Genomic DNA, 16888 nt, shown 5'->3' with positions numbered 1-16888 from the left:
CGAGTTCTTGTATCGGCCAGGTAGAGAGGCTGATCAGGAACTTCCTTTGGTCAAGACGTGACACTCAGATAGCCCGAGCCAAAGTGGCTTGGCAGGTCATCACTCTTCCTTGTTCAAAGGGAGGGCTTGGGATCATTGACCCAGCACAGCGGAGCAGAGCCCTTCTTGGGAAGTTCATCGTCAGAGGACTTCTTCCAGGTGAGGAGCCCTGGAAGGAGTTCTTGCTACAGCGGCTTCGTGCTAGGGTGCCTCAGGCAGGAGGCCCCTGGCAACCTTCGACCAGATGGATCTTCACAGAGATGCGCAAAGTTGGTTTGAGCAGAAGACTGGAGGACTGCTTCGCTGTGAGTTTGCTTTGATCTTGGGAGCTCTTGCGGCGAGGCCTGGAGCAGAGACAGCCTACTTGCATGGAGGAGCGCCTACGGCAGCCCCTTGTCTGGAACCCCATGGTTAGCACTCAGAGAGGCCACTTGGTTGGTAGTCGGCCTTATGTTTCCTGGGGTCCCATGGCAGCGGCACGCTCTTTAGGTGACTGGTTAGAGTTCACATGACTGGTTAGAGTTCACAGGCTTGTCAGAGGAGGTGCAGGGTTTCCAGCTACAAGGCATGAGAGGGGTGCAGAGCATGTGCCAGGACATCTCAGAGGCAGTTCCAGCTGAGTGGCTCGCGCCTCTCGAGCCAGTAGCACCAAGGTGGATGGGAGCCTTCACACGACTGGAGGTTCTCATCTCACTTAGGGCCTGCTCAGAGACTGTTCCATCCCTTTTCTTCGAGCTTCAGGGTGGCGGACTACAGCGAGTTGCAGTAGAGGCCCTGCAGGTGGCAGAGTGCTGTTTTCAGAGGATCCGAGTAGTGGGCATCCGTGGGAGGACTTGTGTCATAGATCCTGACCCAGCAGCTCTTGAGACTGGACACTGGAGGCTTGGGAGTGCTGTCCGCTGGCACGAGTACAGTGGGATCCTGGTGAGTGGCTTTGGAGGGACCCCTTCTCTTTTGCAGACCACCCAGGTGTCCCGTTCTTTCAGTACACTGCTCGACTGGGACGTCATATACTAGCAGCACAGAGAGAGGCCCGCCCCGCTGCAGCACCTCATTGGCAGGAGGAGGGTCTCACAGCTGAGTTCTTGGCAGCCTTCTGGGAGAGGTTGTGGGACTCCAGACAGCCGAGGCGAGTCACCTTGTTTTAGTGGCTGGTCGCACACAGAGCTACAGCAGTTGGGAGCTGGCTAGTGCATAGTGGTCTCTCGGCCGCATGTGCAGCTTGTGACCATCTTGTGGAGAGTCAGCGCCACTGTCTTTGGGACTGTCCATCGGCCCAGCAGGTGTGGCTACGAGTTCTTCGGCTGATGCCTGCTCTCTCCACCGCTCGACAGTACGCTTGGGGAGCAGCGGCTTGGTCCACCCTCACGGGCCCGGCACTTCAGTTTGAGCTATCTTCCACCAGCAGGATGATAGTGATGTAGGACACTCCAGCCTGCTACAGAGCTTACTCCACAGGAGTGGTGCAGTGAGAGAGAGGAGTGTTGGGAGCTCATCAGCGGCCTGACACTCTGGTTCATCTGGCGCGCCCGTTGCTTCCGCATCTTTGAGGCTCGCCCTGTGCCACCAGCAGAGACTGTTCGCGATTTTTGGCTAGAGCTGATCCATACTCTCAGAAGACAGCTTGAGGAACTACAGGGCAGCTCTGACCGCATGCGGGAGCGCAGAAAGGCTTTCCTTCGACTCTGGCGTCCTGGGCCTTTCTACACCATGGTCCAGGGTGTTCTCCGATGGCACTACCGACCACCTGTGTGGCTTTTCCCTCCCCCATTTCTTGATTTAGCCCCATTGTACATATGCTGCTTTTTTCATTGGGAGAGTCTCCCATCATGGTTGTTGTAGCCCTCTCTTGAAGAGGTGGTTGTAGCCCTATGGGCACTTAGTTTCAGTAACTAATAGAAGGATCTTTTTCTCGGAAAAAAAAAGTAGTGTTCGGAGAGCGTTTTTTGAACGAGCGCACTTCAATGTGATCTTTTTGTAATTGTGATGTTTTGTAATCTCCTACAATCTAAGTCTTTCTTCAGTGTGAATTATCTGAGTTCTACATCAACTCTCTGCAACTCTTTGCTTGTTCTTACTGAATCTGCTTCCGCCCTAAATTGGTATCTGAGCCATTGGTTCATGCTTGTTATGATTAATCGTGTGAAGTATTACTAGCAAACTCTGAGTGCTCGTGAGGATTGCCTAGAATTCTATGGTAAAGGAGCTTCTCTCACTGCTCAATCACTGTCGCTCGCAGGTAAGGTGCCGCTAGACATAGACATCATCAGCTGTATCAGAATCCTTTTAGGCATAATCAAACAAGAAGCTACTATCCGACAACGTCGAAATTGAAGAAGCAAGCCCAACTGGCAAATGGAGCTTACCTAAGGCCTCTACTGCACAGGTGTACAAACACAATAAGGTATTTGCCCTTTCTGCTAATACATTGTACCACGAAACTCATGGAAAGCTAACTATTAGGGATAGGGATTCTGATAATCATATTATCCACCTCTTTGAAGAGCTTTTTGAGTTTAGAAATAGGGCATTACCCAAAGGTCATCAATTTGTACATATAGGACATATAGTTGTTGGCATAATACCCTTGTTTAGAAAAGGTTTGAATGTTTCCTATACTGGAGCATTACTAGATACTAGACACAGAAACCTGCCGGACCAAACCATTAGTATTCTACGAAGTAGTCTATCTAATGGTCCCATATATATAGAATGCTTTCTAAACTTTCCCTAGAGTCTTACAGATAAGTATTTTGATGAGGTTATCTCTCTCTTAATCAAGACACATGGTCTCGATCTAAAGCATAGTTCCGATCACTTGCAAATAGCATATTGTATGATCATTAGAACTGTCAATATTTGTCTTCCCTCTCTGTATAACTTTGGTTACCTTCGAAAAGATGCTTCTCAAACAAAAGGTTAGAATATTGTCATGAAAGGTGATGACACCACTCAAAGAACTCTACCTGAAATGATAAACTGGCATGAAGTAGAATTTCCTTCAGAATGGAAACTGAATATCTCAAAGAGTCGACTCAATGAAGTTCAACAACCGGTGCCTTTATACATTCAAAGGCTTGGATCAATTGATCCATACAAGGTATTCAGCCGATCTCGATCTAAGAAGGACATTGCTTCTGTCCTACCAAAACCTATATATAAGCTACAGATAAATGAACCCGACTCTCGAGCCTCAAGCTATTCATCTGCCTCGACCTCTCATTGGAGATTCTGTAAAAACAAGCAAAGAGTTGCAGAGAGTTGAGGTAGAACTCAGACTATTCAGACTGAAGAAAGACTTAAATTGCAGGACATTACAAAAGATCACAATTACAAAAACATTACACTGAAGTGCTGTCACAAAGTGATGATGTGGCGGACAGTAGAAACCCTAATTTCTGCTAGAAACCCTAATTTCCGGAAATCGCGGAGGCTGAAAAAAATAAAATAAAAATGATGAGCGACGCAAATTTTGCTTTTTCTCTACGCAATGAGAAAGAGAGAGAGAATGCTTTTGCTTTCAAGTTTTGACTCTCTGTGAGAGAGAGCAATTGCTTTTGATTTGAAGCTTTTGGGGCTCTGCTTTTGGGCATCCCTTGTAACCTTTAAATTAGTGGTGAGGGCCTCACTTCTCAGAGCATCTGGACGCAGAGTCTGAGAGTGAAACCATAACCGCTCTCTTGTACTTTGATGATTGATTAATACATAAAGAAATACCGAAAGGGGCGCCAATCTTTGGGGCCAATATCTCTAGGCACGCGGAACTCAGCCGGGCCAGTGCAAATCTATTGTGATCTGTGAATTGTTTTGAAGTGGTTATTTGGTGCTGTCGCGATTGATTCTAGACTTGGAGTGTCCAAGTCTGTTACAGTGGTATCAGAGCACGGCCGATTTCTCTTCTACGAGAAATCCGATCCCCAATTTTTTTTTCCGCGGCACCTATGGCTTCACGCAAGGATCAGTCGACTCCCTCTGCATCTGAAGATGCGGGCAAGGATCACAACGAAGATTCAGACAGAGAGTATGACCCGCCTCGGCCTACTCAGGCGGAGCAAAGAGATGAAGCGTCGTCAATTGATCGGCGATGCAACAAAGATGATGCTCAGTTTTGCAAAGGATTCGAAATTGGCAAAATATATGAGCGAGGCTTCTTTTCAGGAAGTGCATGTGCAGTGGCAGAAAACCATTACACCACCCCCGAAACCCACTCTCAAGAAACCTTCTCCTCACAAGAAATATTCAGAGAAGGAATTAGAAGAGGTGGTTGATGCACGGATCGCCCAGCTTGTTGACGCGCAAAAGAAAGCCAAAAAGCACAGCAAAAAGCAGAAGAAGGGCACTGACTTCCCGGGATATTTGGGTCGTCAGTCGACATGCGACAAGGCGAAGAAACAGAAGAAGCGTGTTCGATTTGAAGGAGTACCCAGTTCTTCTTCTTCTTCTTCTTCTTCTTCTTCTTCTTCTTCTGATAGTTCTTCTAGCTCTTCAGATTCGAGCGAAGAAGACGGAAAGGGTAAAAAGCGAAGCAAGAAACAAAGCTTCGGAAAGGGCGAGAAAAAGGCAAAGAAGGCTAAATCTCGCCTAGAGACTGACAGTTCTACTGAGGACTCGTCTACAGACAGCTCAGATTCCGATGACGGAAACTTTTAACAAGAAGATTTTTTACAAAGCCAACCAGTATGACTTTCTTGAAGATAGAAGCAAGAAAGTCCAAGAGTTTAAGGAAGGTGGCCACTCGATCAAGTTTGATACTTTTTCAGGATACTCAGATGCTTCGAAGGCTTTGTCTTTTATACAGCAGTTTGACATCCCTTCGCGGGAGGACGCTATTCAGAGCATTCCAAGATTCGGAGAGCTGCCTCTTACTTGAAGGGGAATGCTCGTACTTGGTGGTCCACGCTTCTTTTAAATAAGACTGCGCCAGTTAAATGGCTGAAATTTAAAAAGCTTTTTATTTCTTCTTGGTTGACGCAAGAATATGAACGAGATATACGAGCTGCTTGGAACCATCTCCGGATGACCAAGAAAGATACAATCAATGCTTATTGTGAAAGATTCTGGAGCTCTTTTCTACCCGCCTCTTCATTCAAGAAGATCTCGTTCAGAGAACAGATTGAGCGGTTTACCTTGGGTCTACCTACAGAGATCCGAGATCACTGCTTGGAACAGAAGTCAGCTTCTATTCACGAGTTGATGAGTCATGCGAAGCAGGGCTTTGCCATTCACTCTGGCAGTCTGACTTACCCCACAGATGAGAACATGACACAACAAGCCGAACAGACTTCTGGAAATGAAAGGAGAAAGAAAAAGAGTAACCCAAAGAAAAAGGATGCACGCCTAAGCTTACTCTTGAGGAGAGAGCTCGCTTCATCAGAGAGGGGAAGTGCTTTGGATGCGGGGAACATAGACATATCTCCGCGAAGTGCCCTAAAAAGGCACAAAAAGAACAGAATGATAAAGATGACGACAGGCCTGAGAGTTCGAGAGCAGCTGAGGAACGTGGCAGAAAAGGCAGATAGAAAAGCAGAACTAGTACCACATGGCATGGGACCTGCACCGAATCTAATGAATGAAAGTACAAACTTTGCCGCTTTTGGGGCAAAGTGAAAGATCAGGAAGCTCTTTTGAAGGAGCCAAGGCCAACTTCTTTTCACTTAGAATTGGTGGCTCGATTTGGAATTACGTCCGACAGACTGATGCCACAGGCGGAGGTAGTTCGATTGGCACCCGGATGGGATGTTGCCATTACACAAAGCATTGGCAAACTTCGTTTGCAATGGCAAGGGTGTTCAGGGCACGCGAGCGACGTTCTACTCAGATCCCTTGGTACCACAAGAACTACGCCGTGGTTGACTACCGGGCCGAGAAAGCGACTTTGATAAATGAAGGGCTTAGAGATTGTACTTGATGAACTTTAGTTTCTTACTCATTCTTTTGGGAGAGAACTGAACGATGGATAAAGGTTGAATATGTTTTGACCTGATCAAAAGAACGCCAAGATTTTTCTCCACACTCATGCCGATTGCTTTTCAGAGGGCCTGAAGATCAAACCATTGATCTGATACCTGGAAGCACGCCACCGAACAGGCCACCTTATCGCGTGAGCCGAGTACAGAATGAAAAGATTATGAACGCAGTGAAAGACCTCTTGGAAAAGTGTCTTGTCCAGCATAGTACTTCACCGTATTGATCTCCACTGTTGTTGGATTTGAAGAAAGACGGATCTTGGAGAATGTGTATCGATTATAGCGCTCTCAACGAAATCACCATCAAGAACAGATTTCCGATTCCTAGGATCGATGATATACTCGACAGGTTACAGGGATCCTCGTGCTTTAGCAGGATTGACTTGAAGAGTGGATATCATCATATCCGAATCGCGCCGGGACACGTCTACAAGACAGCCTTTCGGACGACTTTTGGGTTATTTGAGTTTTTGGTGATGCCTTTTTGGCTTAACCAATGCTCCTGCGACATTTAAGCGGATGATGGACAAGATTTTTCAAGAGTACAAGCTATTTGTTGGCACTTTCTTCGATGATATCATTGTTTTCTCCAAGAATGAAGCAGACCACAGAGATCATATGCTTCAGAGATACATTTTTTTGGGGACACTTTGTCTCAGCAACAGGAGTGCAAAAGGATCCGGCCAAGATAGACACTACCTGTGATTGGCCCGATTTGAAGAATGTCCATGAAATTGAAAGCTTCTTGGGACTATGTTCGTACTACAGACGGTTCATTCGAAAGTTTGCAGAGGTTGCTTCCCCTTTGCATATCTTGATACAGAAAGGAGTCCCTTTCTCGTGGGGATCCATAGAGGTGACTGCCTTTCAGACATTGAAAGAGAAATTGACTACAGGACCAGATTTGACTTTGCCGGACTTGCAGAAGTCATTTGAAGTATTTTGTGATGCTTATGGTCGTAGTCTGGGTGCGGTCTTGATGCAAGAAGGCCATGTCATTGCTTATGAGAGCCGATTGTTCTCTAGGCCGGAGATGACAGAACAGATTTATGAGAAAGAGCTTTTGGTGGTTGTCCATGCTCTTACTCAGTGGCGGCATTACCTACTCGGAGCGGATTTTACTGTCTTTACAGACCATCAGAGTTTGCGCTACTTCTTGTCACAGAAGCAGCTTTCGAAAAAGTAGATGCGGTGGGCGAACATCTTGTCATAGTTCCACTTCCAGATTGTCCATGTGCAGGGACAGAAGAATGTGGTGGCAGATGCTTTGTCTCGGAAGCCGTTGGTTCTGGCTATTTCCGCGATACATCATAGGAGCTTCGAGGATATGGTCGATCAGTATCCCACAGATACAGATTTTGCAGATATTTTCACACGGATACGGGATGGGGAGACAGTAGCTGGATACTCCCTTCGGGAAGGCTACTTGATGAGAAAGACTGTGCGTTACACAGTCGTTGCGGGAAAAGGTTATGACTGAATGCCACTGTCCACCTTTTACGGGTCACCGCGGCATTGCTACCACCATGAAGGGGTAGAGAGATACTTCTGTTGGTCGAGACTCAAAAAGGATATGGAAGAGTTTGTGCGTAGTATGCCAGAAGGTCAAGTTTGACAGGCATAAGGCACAGGAATTGTTACAGCCTTTACCCATACCCACCCACCCCTGGGAAAATATTGAAATGGATTTCATTTTTTATCTCCCGAGAACACAGAATGATCATGATGATTATCCGATTACATGGCACGTCTGAGACGATTGTCTCCGACAAAGACCCCAGATTTATGAGTTTATTTTGGAAGGCAATTTGGGAGAACATTGGCACGCGGTTGCAGTTCTCGTCATCGTTCCACTTGCAGATTGATGGGCAATCTGAGATTGCCAATTCAATGGTTTTAGATTTATTGAAGTCTTGTATCTCGGATCAGAAGACTCAATGGGAAAAGAACTTACCTTTGGTGGAATTTGCCTACAATAACAAGATACACTCTTCGACGGGGAAGACGCCATTTGAGATTGTTGAAAGTGCTGCGAAGGTTCCATCCTTCCTGAGCACGAAAGATTAGATATTTGAAGCGGATGAATATTCGCGAAATTTGGATACGGCTTTTGCCAAGGTTCGCGAGACTTTGCACAAGTCTCAAGAACGACAGAAAAAGGCAGCGGATCGCCATCGTCGCGACTTGAAACTGAAGGAGGATGATTGGGTGCTCTTACGTTTTGAGAAGGCACGGCTAAGAAAGAAAAAGGCAAAGGAGAGGCTTTTTCCAAAGCTTAGTATGCGATACTACGGACCTTTCCAGATTACTAAAAAGATAAATGGTGTCTCCTTCCGATTGAAACTGCCAGATACTTGGAGGATTCACAATGCATTGCATGTGAGTCTCTTGAAACCTGTTAAGGGTGATGTGCCTGATGATGGGGAGCTTGATGAGCAACCCGCAGTGGAAGAAAACGAGGAGACCCTTGTTCCTGAACAGATTTTGGCACATACGGATACGAAGAAAGGTAAAGTCCGAAGGCGGTTCTTGGTTAAGTTCAAGAACTTTCCTGCATTTGATGCGAAGTGGATGGAGGAGGAAGACCTAGCAGATACTCCTCGGATTGTGAAACTTTACCTCGATGTTTTGGTTTAGCATAGTCTACTCCAAACGGAACCCAGAAATTCAGCTTGGCCGAAGATCTGGTGCAGTGGGATGCACAAGAGGGGAGTTACTCCGCTCCTTTGTCAACAGATGTCTTGACTAAAGTCACTGATGTCTCTTTGAGCTTCACGGATACTGAGAGTTGACAGTATTCTGCTGGGTAACTTTATGAAATGGAATTCCTGATAATGATAATGATTTGTTCTTGACTTCTTTTGAGTGCAAGAACTGATAGACGAAATGACTGCAGCATTTTGGTCTGATTGATCTTGAATAGACATGGTTGCAATAGGGGTTAGTCAATCGGACATCGATGAGGTCCCGATTGGACCTAGATGTTATTGCTAGCTACATTGCCGATAAATCATGGTCTAAGATCCGAATGAATGTTGAATGTCATGTGATGTCCTGTGATGTCGTGTGATGTGACTGTCGATTTTGTACATGTGCTAGATGTGTGTTCCTAGTACGTAGGTACTAACAGTCAGTGTCTGCTAAGACGGTTTATGGCTTTTGTCGGTTTTGCAGGCGTAATCGCGGTCGATTACAATGGTTTCAACAGGGGGGTATGTCACAAAGTGATGACGTGGCGGACAACAGAAACCCTAATTTTCAGAAATCGCGTAGGCTGGAAAAAAAATAATTTTAAATGATGAGCGACGCAAATTTTGCTTTTTCTCTACGCAATGAGAAAGAGAGAGAGAATGCTTTTGCTTTCAAGTTTTGACTCTCTGAGAGAGAGAGAGAGAGCAATTGCTTTTGATTTGAAGCTTTTGGGGCTCTGCTTTTGGGCATCCCTTGTAACCTTTAAATTAGTGGTGAGGGCCTCACTTCTCAGAGCATCTGGACGCAGAGTCTGAGAGTGAAACCATAACCGCTCTCTTGTAATTTGATGATTGATTAATACATAAAGAAATACCGAAAGGGGCGTCAATCTTTGTGGCCAATATCTCTAGGCACGGAACTCCGCCGGGCCAATGCAAATCTATTGTGATCTGTGAATTGTTTTGAAGTGGTTATTTGGTGCTGTCGCGATTGATTCTAGACTTGGAGTGTCCAAGTCTGTTACAAGTGCGCTCGTTCAAAAATGCTCCCCGAACACTGTTGCAAGGCCTCCTTTTAGTGAAATCACTGATTATGTCACTCATGGCTGAAGTCACCTTTATTCCTTAGTGTGAAATTACTGATTATGTCATTTTCATACGTGAAAGTAGATCAGCCACGTTGTTCGTATTTCCTGGAACATACTCATAGGTTATGTCAAAGTGACTAAGCTTACAAGCCCATCTGTAAATTCGAGCATTGCCCACTTTTCCCGCATTCTTCTCTTTGAGGAATTTGTCAAAATGTTTTAGGTCGCTCCGTAGAGAAAATGGGACTCCTAGTAAGAATAAAAGGAAGGATAAGACTGCATTCACGCCTGCTAAGAGTTCCCGTTGAATAGAATGATAGCGTAGTTCAGCATCTTTGAAACGACCAGAAGCCCATTTCCAGATAATAGGAGTATCATTATTCGATTCACAAAGGATTCCTCCCCAAGCTTCTTCAGAGGCATGAGAATAAACTATAAGCGGCTTATTGGTAGGAATGTGTAGAGGAGGTAGATTATTGCAAATGTGCTTGATATTATTCATTGTCTCTGAGAGTTTGTCAGACCAAAAAAATATTTTGCTTCTTGATGAGGATATTGAGGGGAAATCCACTGCAGGCATCCAATAAAAGATTGAACTTCCTTGCGATCATTCAGTTGTTCTGGAAAGTCTTGAAGTTTCTTTAATACATGCTCTTGCATTTTGCTACATCCATTAGATATTTCTACTCCCAGAAAGGATAATTGTGGTTGGCATAGCTCAATCTTCTTTAGGCTTAGCACCAGTCCTGTCTTCTGTAGTTTCTGTATAAACAGGTGTAAGTGCTTTATGTGACTTATAATGTCTTTGGAGTAGACAAGGATGTCATCGATGTAGAGAAGCAAAAATTCTTTGCAGTCAGCAAATAGGATTTCTATCCGTTCTTGACACAGGGATGGTGTTGGCTTGAAACCCATTGGGAGCACATTCCATTCATGGTACCACAAAACTAGTTTTGTGCCTATCGTTAGGTTGAATTTTGAATTGCCAAAACTCACTCTTTAAATCAAATTTTGAAAATACTTTGCATTCCTTAATTCTTCTCAACAAATCATCCTTTAAGGGTAGAGGAAATCTTTTGTGCTCTAACCAATCATTGATTGGTTTATAGTAGATTACTAACCTCTTCTTTCCGCGCTTTTGTTCTGAATGATTGTTGACATAGAATGCCTGGCACGCAAAAGCATTGTTAGAGGGAGAAATCAATCCATCTTTGCGAAGTTGATCAATTTCCACATTACACAGTTTAGTATCTTCTAAAGACATTCCCGAGTGAGTGGCTTTAAGACCTTTAGGTTGAGGTTCTCCAGGCAGAGAAATCCAATATTCCTCTCTCCAGCAATGACATCACTAAACAACTTTCCACCGGAAATGTCTCCCTGTGCAGAAGAAGACCCTGCAGATGGTTTTAATCCCTATCACAGATGGGGAATCAATGCTCAGGTACAGAATTGGCAACAAAGGCAACAAATGGGTGAGGTAATAAAACAATATTGCGAGAAGATTCTGAATGGATAGTCTTTCAAGATGATAGTTGTGTGGAATATGAAGAACATGAATTACATGAGTTGGATATCATTTATCCACAGATATTTCTAGCCCCTGATGAGTCTTCAGATGATAATTCTGATATCAGCTTTGAAGAAGATGTTAGAAAGATGAATCCAATCAAAATGGAAACGAATGAAGCCAAAGTAGAAAGTTGAAACCCCTTCATCTTTTTCAGCAACAACACTCAAAGGTGTGACAAAGATTGGTGACATGACTATCCTTGACATAGAAAGACTCAATCAAGAACAAGTATGGAAGGTTTTTTAGTTTATCTACAATTCAGCTCATTACAAAATCCACTACAAAGATCTTACACAAAGGCAACTCTTTTAATACTTGAGCCTTGGTCTTGCCACTCCCACTTACTCCGTGGACCGTAGCCCATTTGAGGTCAAATACAAACATTTTTCTCCCTAGGCCATTTTCACCCTGTCAATTTTTCCTAAACATCTGAAGGCTAGATTCTTAGACGGTAAAAATGTTGTCTTGGGGTCATTTTTAAGTCATTTTGCTCCAAGAAAGTTTTGATGATGTAACCGGAGCAAAATGTCGGAGAATTGAAATTAAAAAGCAACGGAAATTACAGATTAACTAGAATAAGCAATCAACTTTGTAACATTGAGCATATTCGAGTATGACAATTGCAAAGCAAGCATTAACTTAGACTCAATCAAACATCACATACATGTGTTGAAACTGCGCACGCACGCGCGCGCGCGAGAGAGAGAGAGAGAGAGAGAGAGAGAGAGAGAGAGAGAGAGAGAGAGAGAGAGAGAGAGGAGAATTTTAACGTCGTAGGAAACTATCCCAAGAGACCTTAAGGATCTATCTGACGAGGAGAGTTGAACTCAAGACCTGTTATGAGAGAGAGAGAGAGAGAGAGAGAGAGAGAGAGAGAGAGAGAGAGAGAGAGGTCTTTGTGCATTAATATAGTCTCTTCAATCTTCAGGAAGCCCAGCACAAATGTTGCTTTTGCTCCGAGAAGTTGATGCATTTATACACCGTATTTTGAGATGTAGATCCCAAAACTTCTCCACATATTTTTACCTGTTCTCTCTATCATCAAGCTTTAGGCTTCGCCATGCCGTAAGCACTTGGTGAAATGCCACTTGATAAGAATTGCTTCATGATAGCAACCTGGCATGTTTTCCAAGTCTTCGGAGCTTCTACCTTGGAGCGTAGGCTTGTCCACCATTGAAAGGGCTAATTTCTGGAGATATATAGTAACATGTCTATGTTTGGATGACTCCAAAACATTTCCATTCCCAAAGGCTGCATCAAATTGCTGGATAAAGCTTAGAACTTTGTCCACATTGCAGAAAGTTCCATTGAAGGAAAGAAAGGTTATGCTTTTACCTCCTTCCTTGAATTTTCTTAGGCGAGATGCTCTCTTACAGGAAGCATGAGAGCGTCGATGGCCTCTCCGCTTGCGTGCTTTGAGAGAATTGCTATTTCAGTAATAGGAACTCCCCGATACATATGAGATTGATGATAACGTAGAGCTAGATGGCTTCTCCTTTCTCCGTCTCTTTTCACGCTTCTTCTCACTCTCCCAAGAGCGACAAGAAGAACGAGAGATTGAAGATTTCCTCCCAAAGGGAGGTGATGGTAAGGGAGTTCTTCGACATCTCCTGGGGTGTACATCTACACCGGCAGATGACACAAGATTGTCTTCTTCATTCACAGAAGATTTCTCTCGTGTATATTTGTATTTCTTCTTTCCCTTTGCCTCACGTTGAGGGCTTCTTCCTCTTCTTATAGCAGATGAGTGCTTCTTTCACTCAATAGAATTTGCTCTTTTTGAAATCTCTTTTTACGAGACTTCACAAGAGAATCCTCTTTGGGAGAAAGGACAATAAGATGCCTTGTTTGCAGCTTGTTTGGACTACATCTTGCAAAGCAAGATTTGCCATAGCTACTTGTAACCTGCGGGCAAGAAATTTAACTGCCCAAATTCCATCAACAGTTGCAGCATCATTGTACAAATCCAAACTGATAAGTCAATCACTCTCCTCTCCTCTTCCTAATTGTGTTCAGATATAGTGATGGTGCTTTGTGAATTAGAAGTTCCTTGTGAGAGATAACTATCTTGTGTGAACAATCACAGCTATTTCCCTTTGTGAATCAAGCGAAAGCTCTTAGGATCTAACACACCCTTGGTTTAAACTCTTCTAATTAATCAATGTAGAGAGCAGGGTCATAACATTGCCCGTATTGAAACTAACAAAATCCTACCAAGCTTTTTGTACGCTCGATAGTGATAAAACCAAAGGTAACCCCCATAAGAGTCCACTATTGATACGACGGCTCTCACAATGTTTAAGTTGCAGAATGCACGGGTTAATATGATAGATCTCGATACTCACTTACAATGGTTATTTAAAAGATTCAACCCTTCATACTCAATCTTAGAACCGCCCTTTTTTCAAAAAGGAAAAGATAACCTAGATATGCTATGATCCCAAAGTCAGAGAATTGAAATTGAAGTGCAGCAAAAATTACGAATTAATTAGACTAATCAGTGAACTATGTAACATTGAGCATATTCAAGTATTACAATGCAAAGCAAGCATTAACGACTCAAAACACATCACATTCATGTATTGAAACTAAGAGAGAGAGAGAGAGAGAGAGAGAGAGAGAGAGAGAGAGAGAGAGAGAGAGAGAGAGAGAGAACTCGACATCAATTGAGGGCCAGACTTTTTGGGCTGACTCCCCCTCCGAAAAGACTTTGTATTAATATATTGCTTCTTCTTCAAAAGAACTTTTGATTAATGAAATTTCCTAAACGCACTTTTAACTACACAAATTGAAGAGATGAAAGCTCTAAAATTATGCAGAGATTGCGATTAGACTTTTCACTTAAAACACCTCGTTGAACTCAATCCCAAGGCCCTAAACACCTCGCCGGTGATAGGATCTACGGAGATTAAGCAAGAATCAGGTTGAAAAGAAGATATGTAATCATTAAGTAGTAGTAACCTGTATGGTTAATTATGCATACTTCTAAAGCTCTTTTGGACTCACAAATATTTCGTTTTCGTCCCATAAAATCCCGGTTGAATCCTTATCAGATTTCGTTGACAATTCTAAAAAATGCATTCAAATTTTGAAGCTCTCTAGTTCACCAACACATTCCTCTGTTCTAAATCTTGTAATACTTTAGCCCTGGTCTTGATGTTCCCACTTCCATAGCCTATTTTAGGTCAAATTTAGACATTTTTCTTCATAGGCTAGAGAGAGGAATTATTTGTCAAGCTTGAGCTTTTCATTTTGATCATTCTAAAAAACATCTTTAAGTGATCAAAATGACTACTTATTTTCATAGTAGTTTTAAACGTATCAAAAATCAAATTTGGTGACATCAACCCGCCATTACATCACAGTCCTCTTTGACTATGAACGTATAAAGGGAGAACAGTTACATATTGCTTTGGTTCTTATTGCACTAAACACCATCCCAAAAAGTCATTGCCTAGACTACTTGGTGCTTGTGAAAACGTATCTGCCGCAAGCGTGTTATTGAAACAAATAGCCATACACATTGCACAATAGTATGCTACACTATCTCGTGCTTGAAAAGCGAAGACTTGCCGCAAGTTTGAGAACATTGTCCGCATACCAACATCATTGATAAAGACAGTAAACAAATAAAAAGACAAAAATTTGTCTTCAGTAAGCATTTTAATACATTGATGTCTTGTTCGTTACCCAAACCATGTATATGGTTATAGTCTTCAATTGGGGGGGGGAGAGAGAGAGAGAGAGAGAGAGAGAGAGAGAGAGAGAGAGAGAGGGAGTTAGAATTGACCTTCCGTCATCCATTTTGCATCATCAAAAGAGTAATTCTTAAACTTGTCTAAATATTTACACAAAACCTTACCGTTGCAAAGGAATTCAGAAGACCCTTTGTATGGTTTCAATGAGCTAACATAAAAAGCGTTACATATCTTCTAGTATGATGGAAGCTTGAGCTTATATGGCATACATTAATCTCTTATCAAGTTTGGAATGGCCCATAATAACCACATGCTAACTTTGATGTACGCTTTTCTTACATGCGTGTTGCAATCGAGCCTTTTGAAACTTGAGCAAAGCCCAATCATTGTCATTGGATGTGAGAGCATGGCGGTGCTTATTTGCAACTGGCTTTCGTTTATTTATGCCGAGAGTATGTGCCTACGTTCTTCCAAAAGAAATTGGATGAGCATCTCTGTGAGATGCTCTCATCTTAAACGAAAATAGAAAATAGAAGGCGATGAAGAAAAGGCGAGGGCAAGCTGTAGGTGCAAGCACAGGTGATTGCATATAAGGAGAAACGCTCTGCTTAGCCAATCGTGAAAAAGGGGGGGGGGGGGGGGGGGGGGGGGGGTGTTTGGGATATATATATGTATATTTGGGTGACTTTCTGAGCAGCAAAGGCCCATGTTGGGTTGGTTTATGAGAACCTGAGAGGACGTTCGTGCATTTGGAGTGAGTTCAAAACCCATGGCCCTAATTTTGGGCACGAAACTAAAATTGAGAAGCTTAACCTTGGGAAGGAATCCCCGAAGATTCGCCCTAATATAATAAGGAAGTTACGAGTATGATAGGTTAAAGATGCCGAGAGTAACTCATGGCATCTTTAACCTATTGAAATGCACTTTGCAAATTATATACATACTCATCCACAATGAAGATCTTGTTATGTGTTCTCAAGATAGGGAAGATCTTGAATCTTCCTTCACTAGTCTCAAATGGAGACTTCTTGATAGAAGAATGCACTGTGTATTCTACAAGTTGTAGCCTGCATCTATTTCTCCCAGTGATTTCTTTAATCTACTTCATTAACATGATTCTCAAGTAGTCCAACACAGTCGAATTAACAATTTTCACTCTATCCATCCGTCTGTGGGTGAGAAGTTTAACTTTGTACCTAAATTTTCAAATGTTCCTATCCAAGTCATATGTCGGTCTTTATCAAAGACAATTGTCTTTGGCAACCAATGATACTTGAAGATCTGAGAATTTTATTCACAGTTAAAAGGTGGTCGAATTGGAAAGTCGTCGTAACTAACATTTGTCGAGAAATGACAGTTTGAAATTATCAACTCAATTTTCCTAGACCTTTCAAAGTGGTATGTGGTATGATTGTTAGGGTAACCATTCATAAAAAAGATCCTTTCAAAAGATAGGTTTTCTTTCAAAAGGAAATATCCCCAAAGATTAATAGATTCTTCTAAGAAGCAACATTACACGCAATTTAAAACCAAAGGTCTTCACTAAACTCTACCTTTAAAGCCTTAATCCCCTCGAAACAATTTAACCTACATAAAAAATATTTCCTCCTATCATAGGCAATGCATCATTGATAAAAGAAAAAAGCGAAGTTAAAAAAATACAAACCTGAATGCCTTCTATTGGCAGTGCTGGGTCTTCAAGGCCTGCATCCTCAAGTTTGGGAGGTTGTATGGAAAAGTAGTCTGTACCTTTGTTTCCCTCCATGCCGGTAACTTTTAATCTGTAGTCATAAAGAACAAAATAACTCCCAATCGTATTACCATGCTGGAGACATGT

General features: G+C 42.9%; 1 protein-coding gene across 1 annotated transcript in view; it reads right to left on the bottom strand.

Moving 5' to 3' along the window:
• LOC147461869 (uncharacterized) overlaps positions 1–16888 on the bottom strand; it is a 47236-nt gene that overhangs the window by 10318 nt on the left and 20030 nt on the right. The window contains exon 3 of the mRNA XM_086509341.1: positions 16718–16832. Within this exon, the coding sequence (XP_086365467.1) occupies positions 16718–16816 (99 nt within the window). The 5' untranslated portion in view covers positions 16817–16832. The remainder of the gene's footprint in view (positions 1–16717; positions 16833–16888) is intronic.

Source organism: Adiantum capillus-veneris, chromosome 3 (genome assembly GCF_014529385.1).
Source record: "Adiantum capillus-veneris isolate H3 chromosome 3, ASM1452938v2, whole genome shotgun sequence".
Taxonomy (NCBI): Eukaryota; Viridiplantae; Streptophyta; class Polypodiopsida; order Polypodiales; family Pteridaceae; genus Adiantum; species Adiantum capillus-veneris.
Note: the sequence above shows the minus strand (reverse complement) of the source record. Positions and strands in the feature narration are given on the sequence as shown.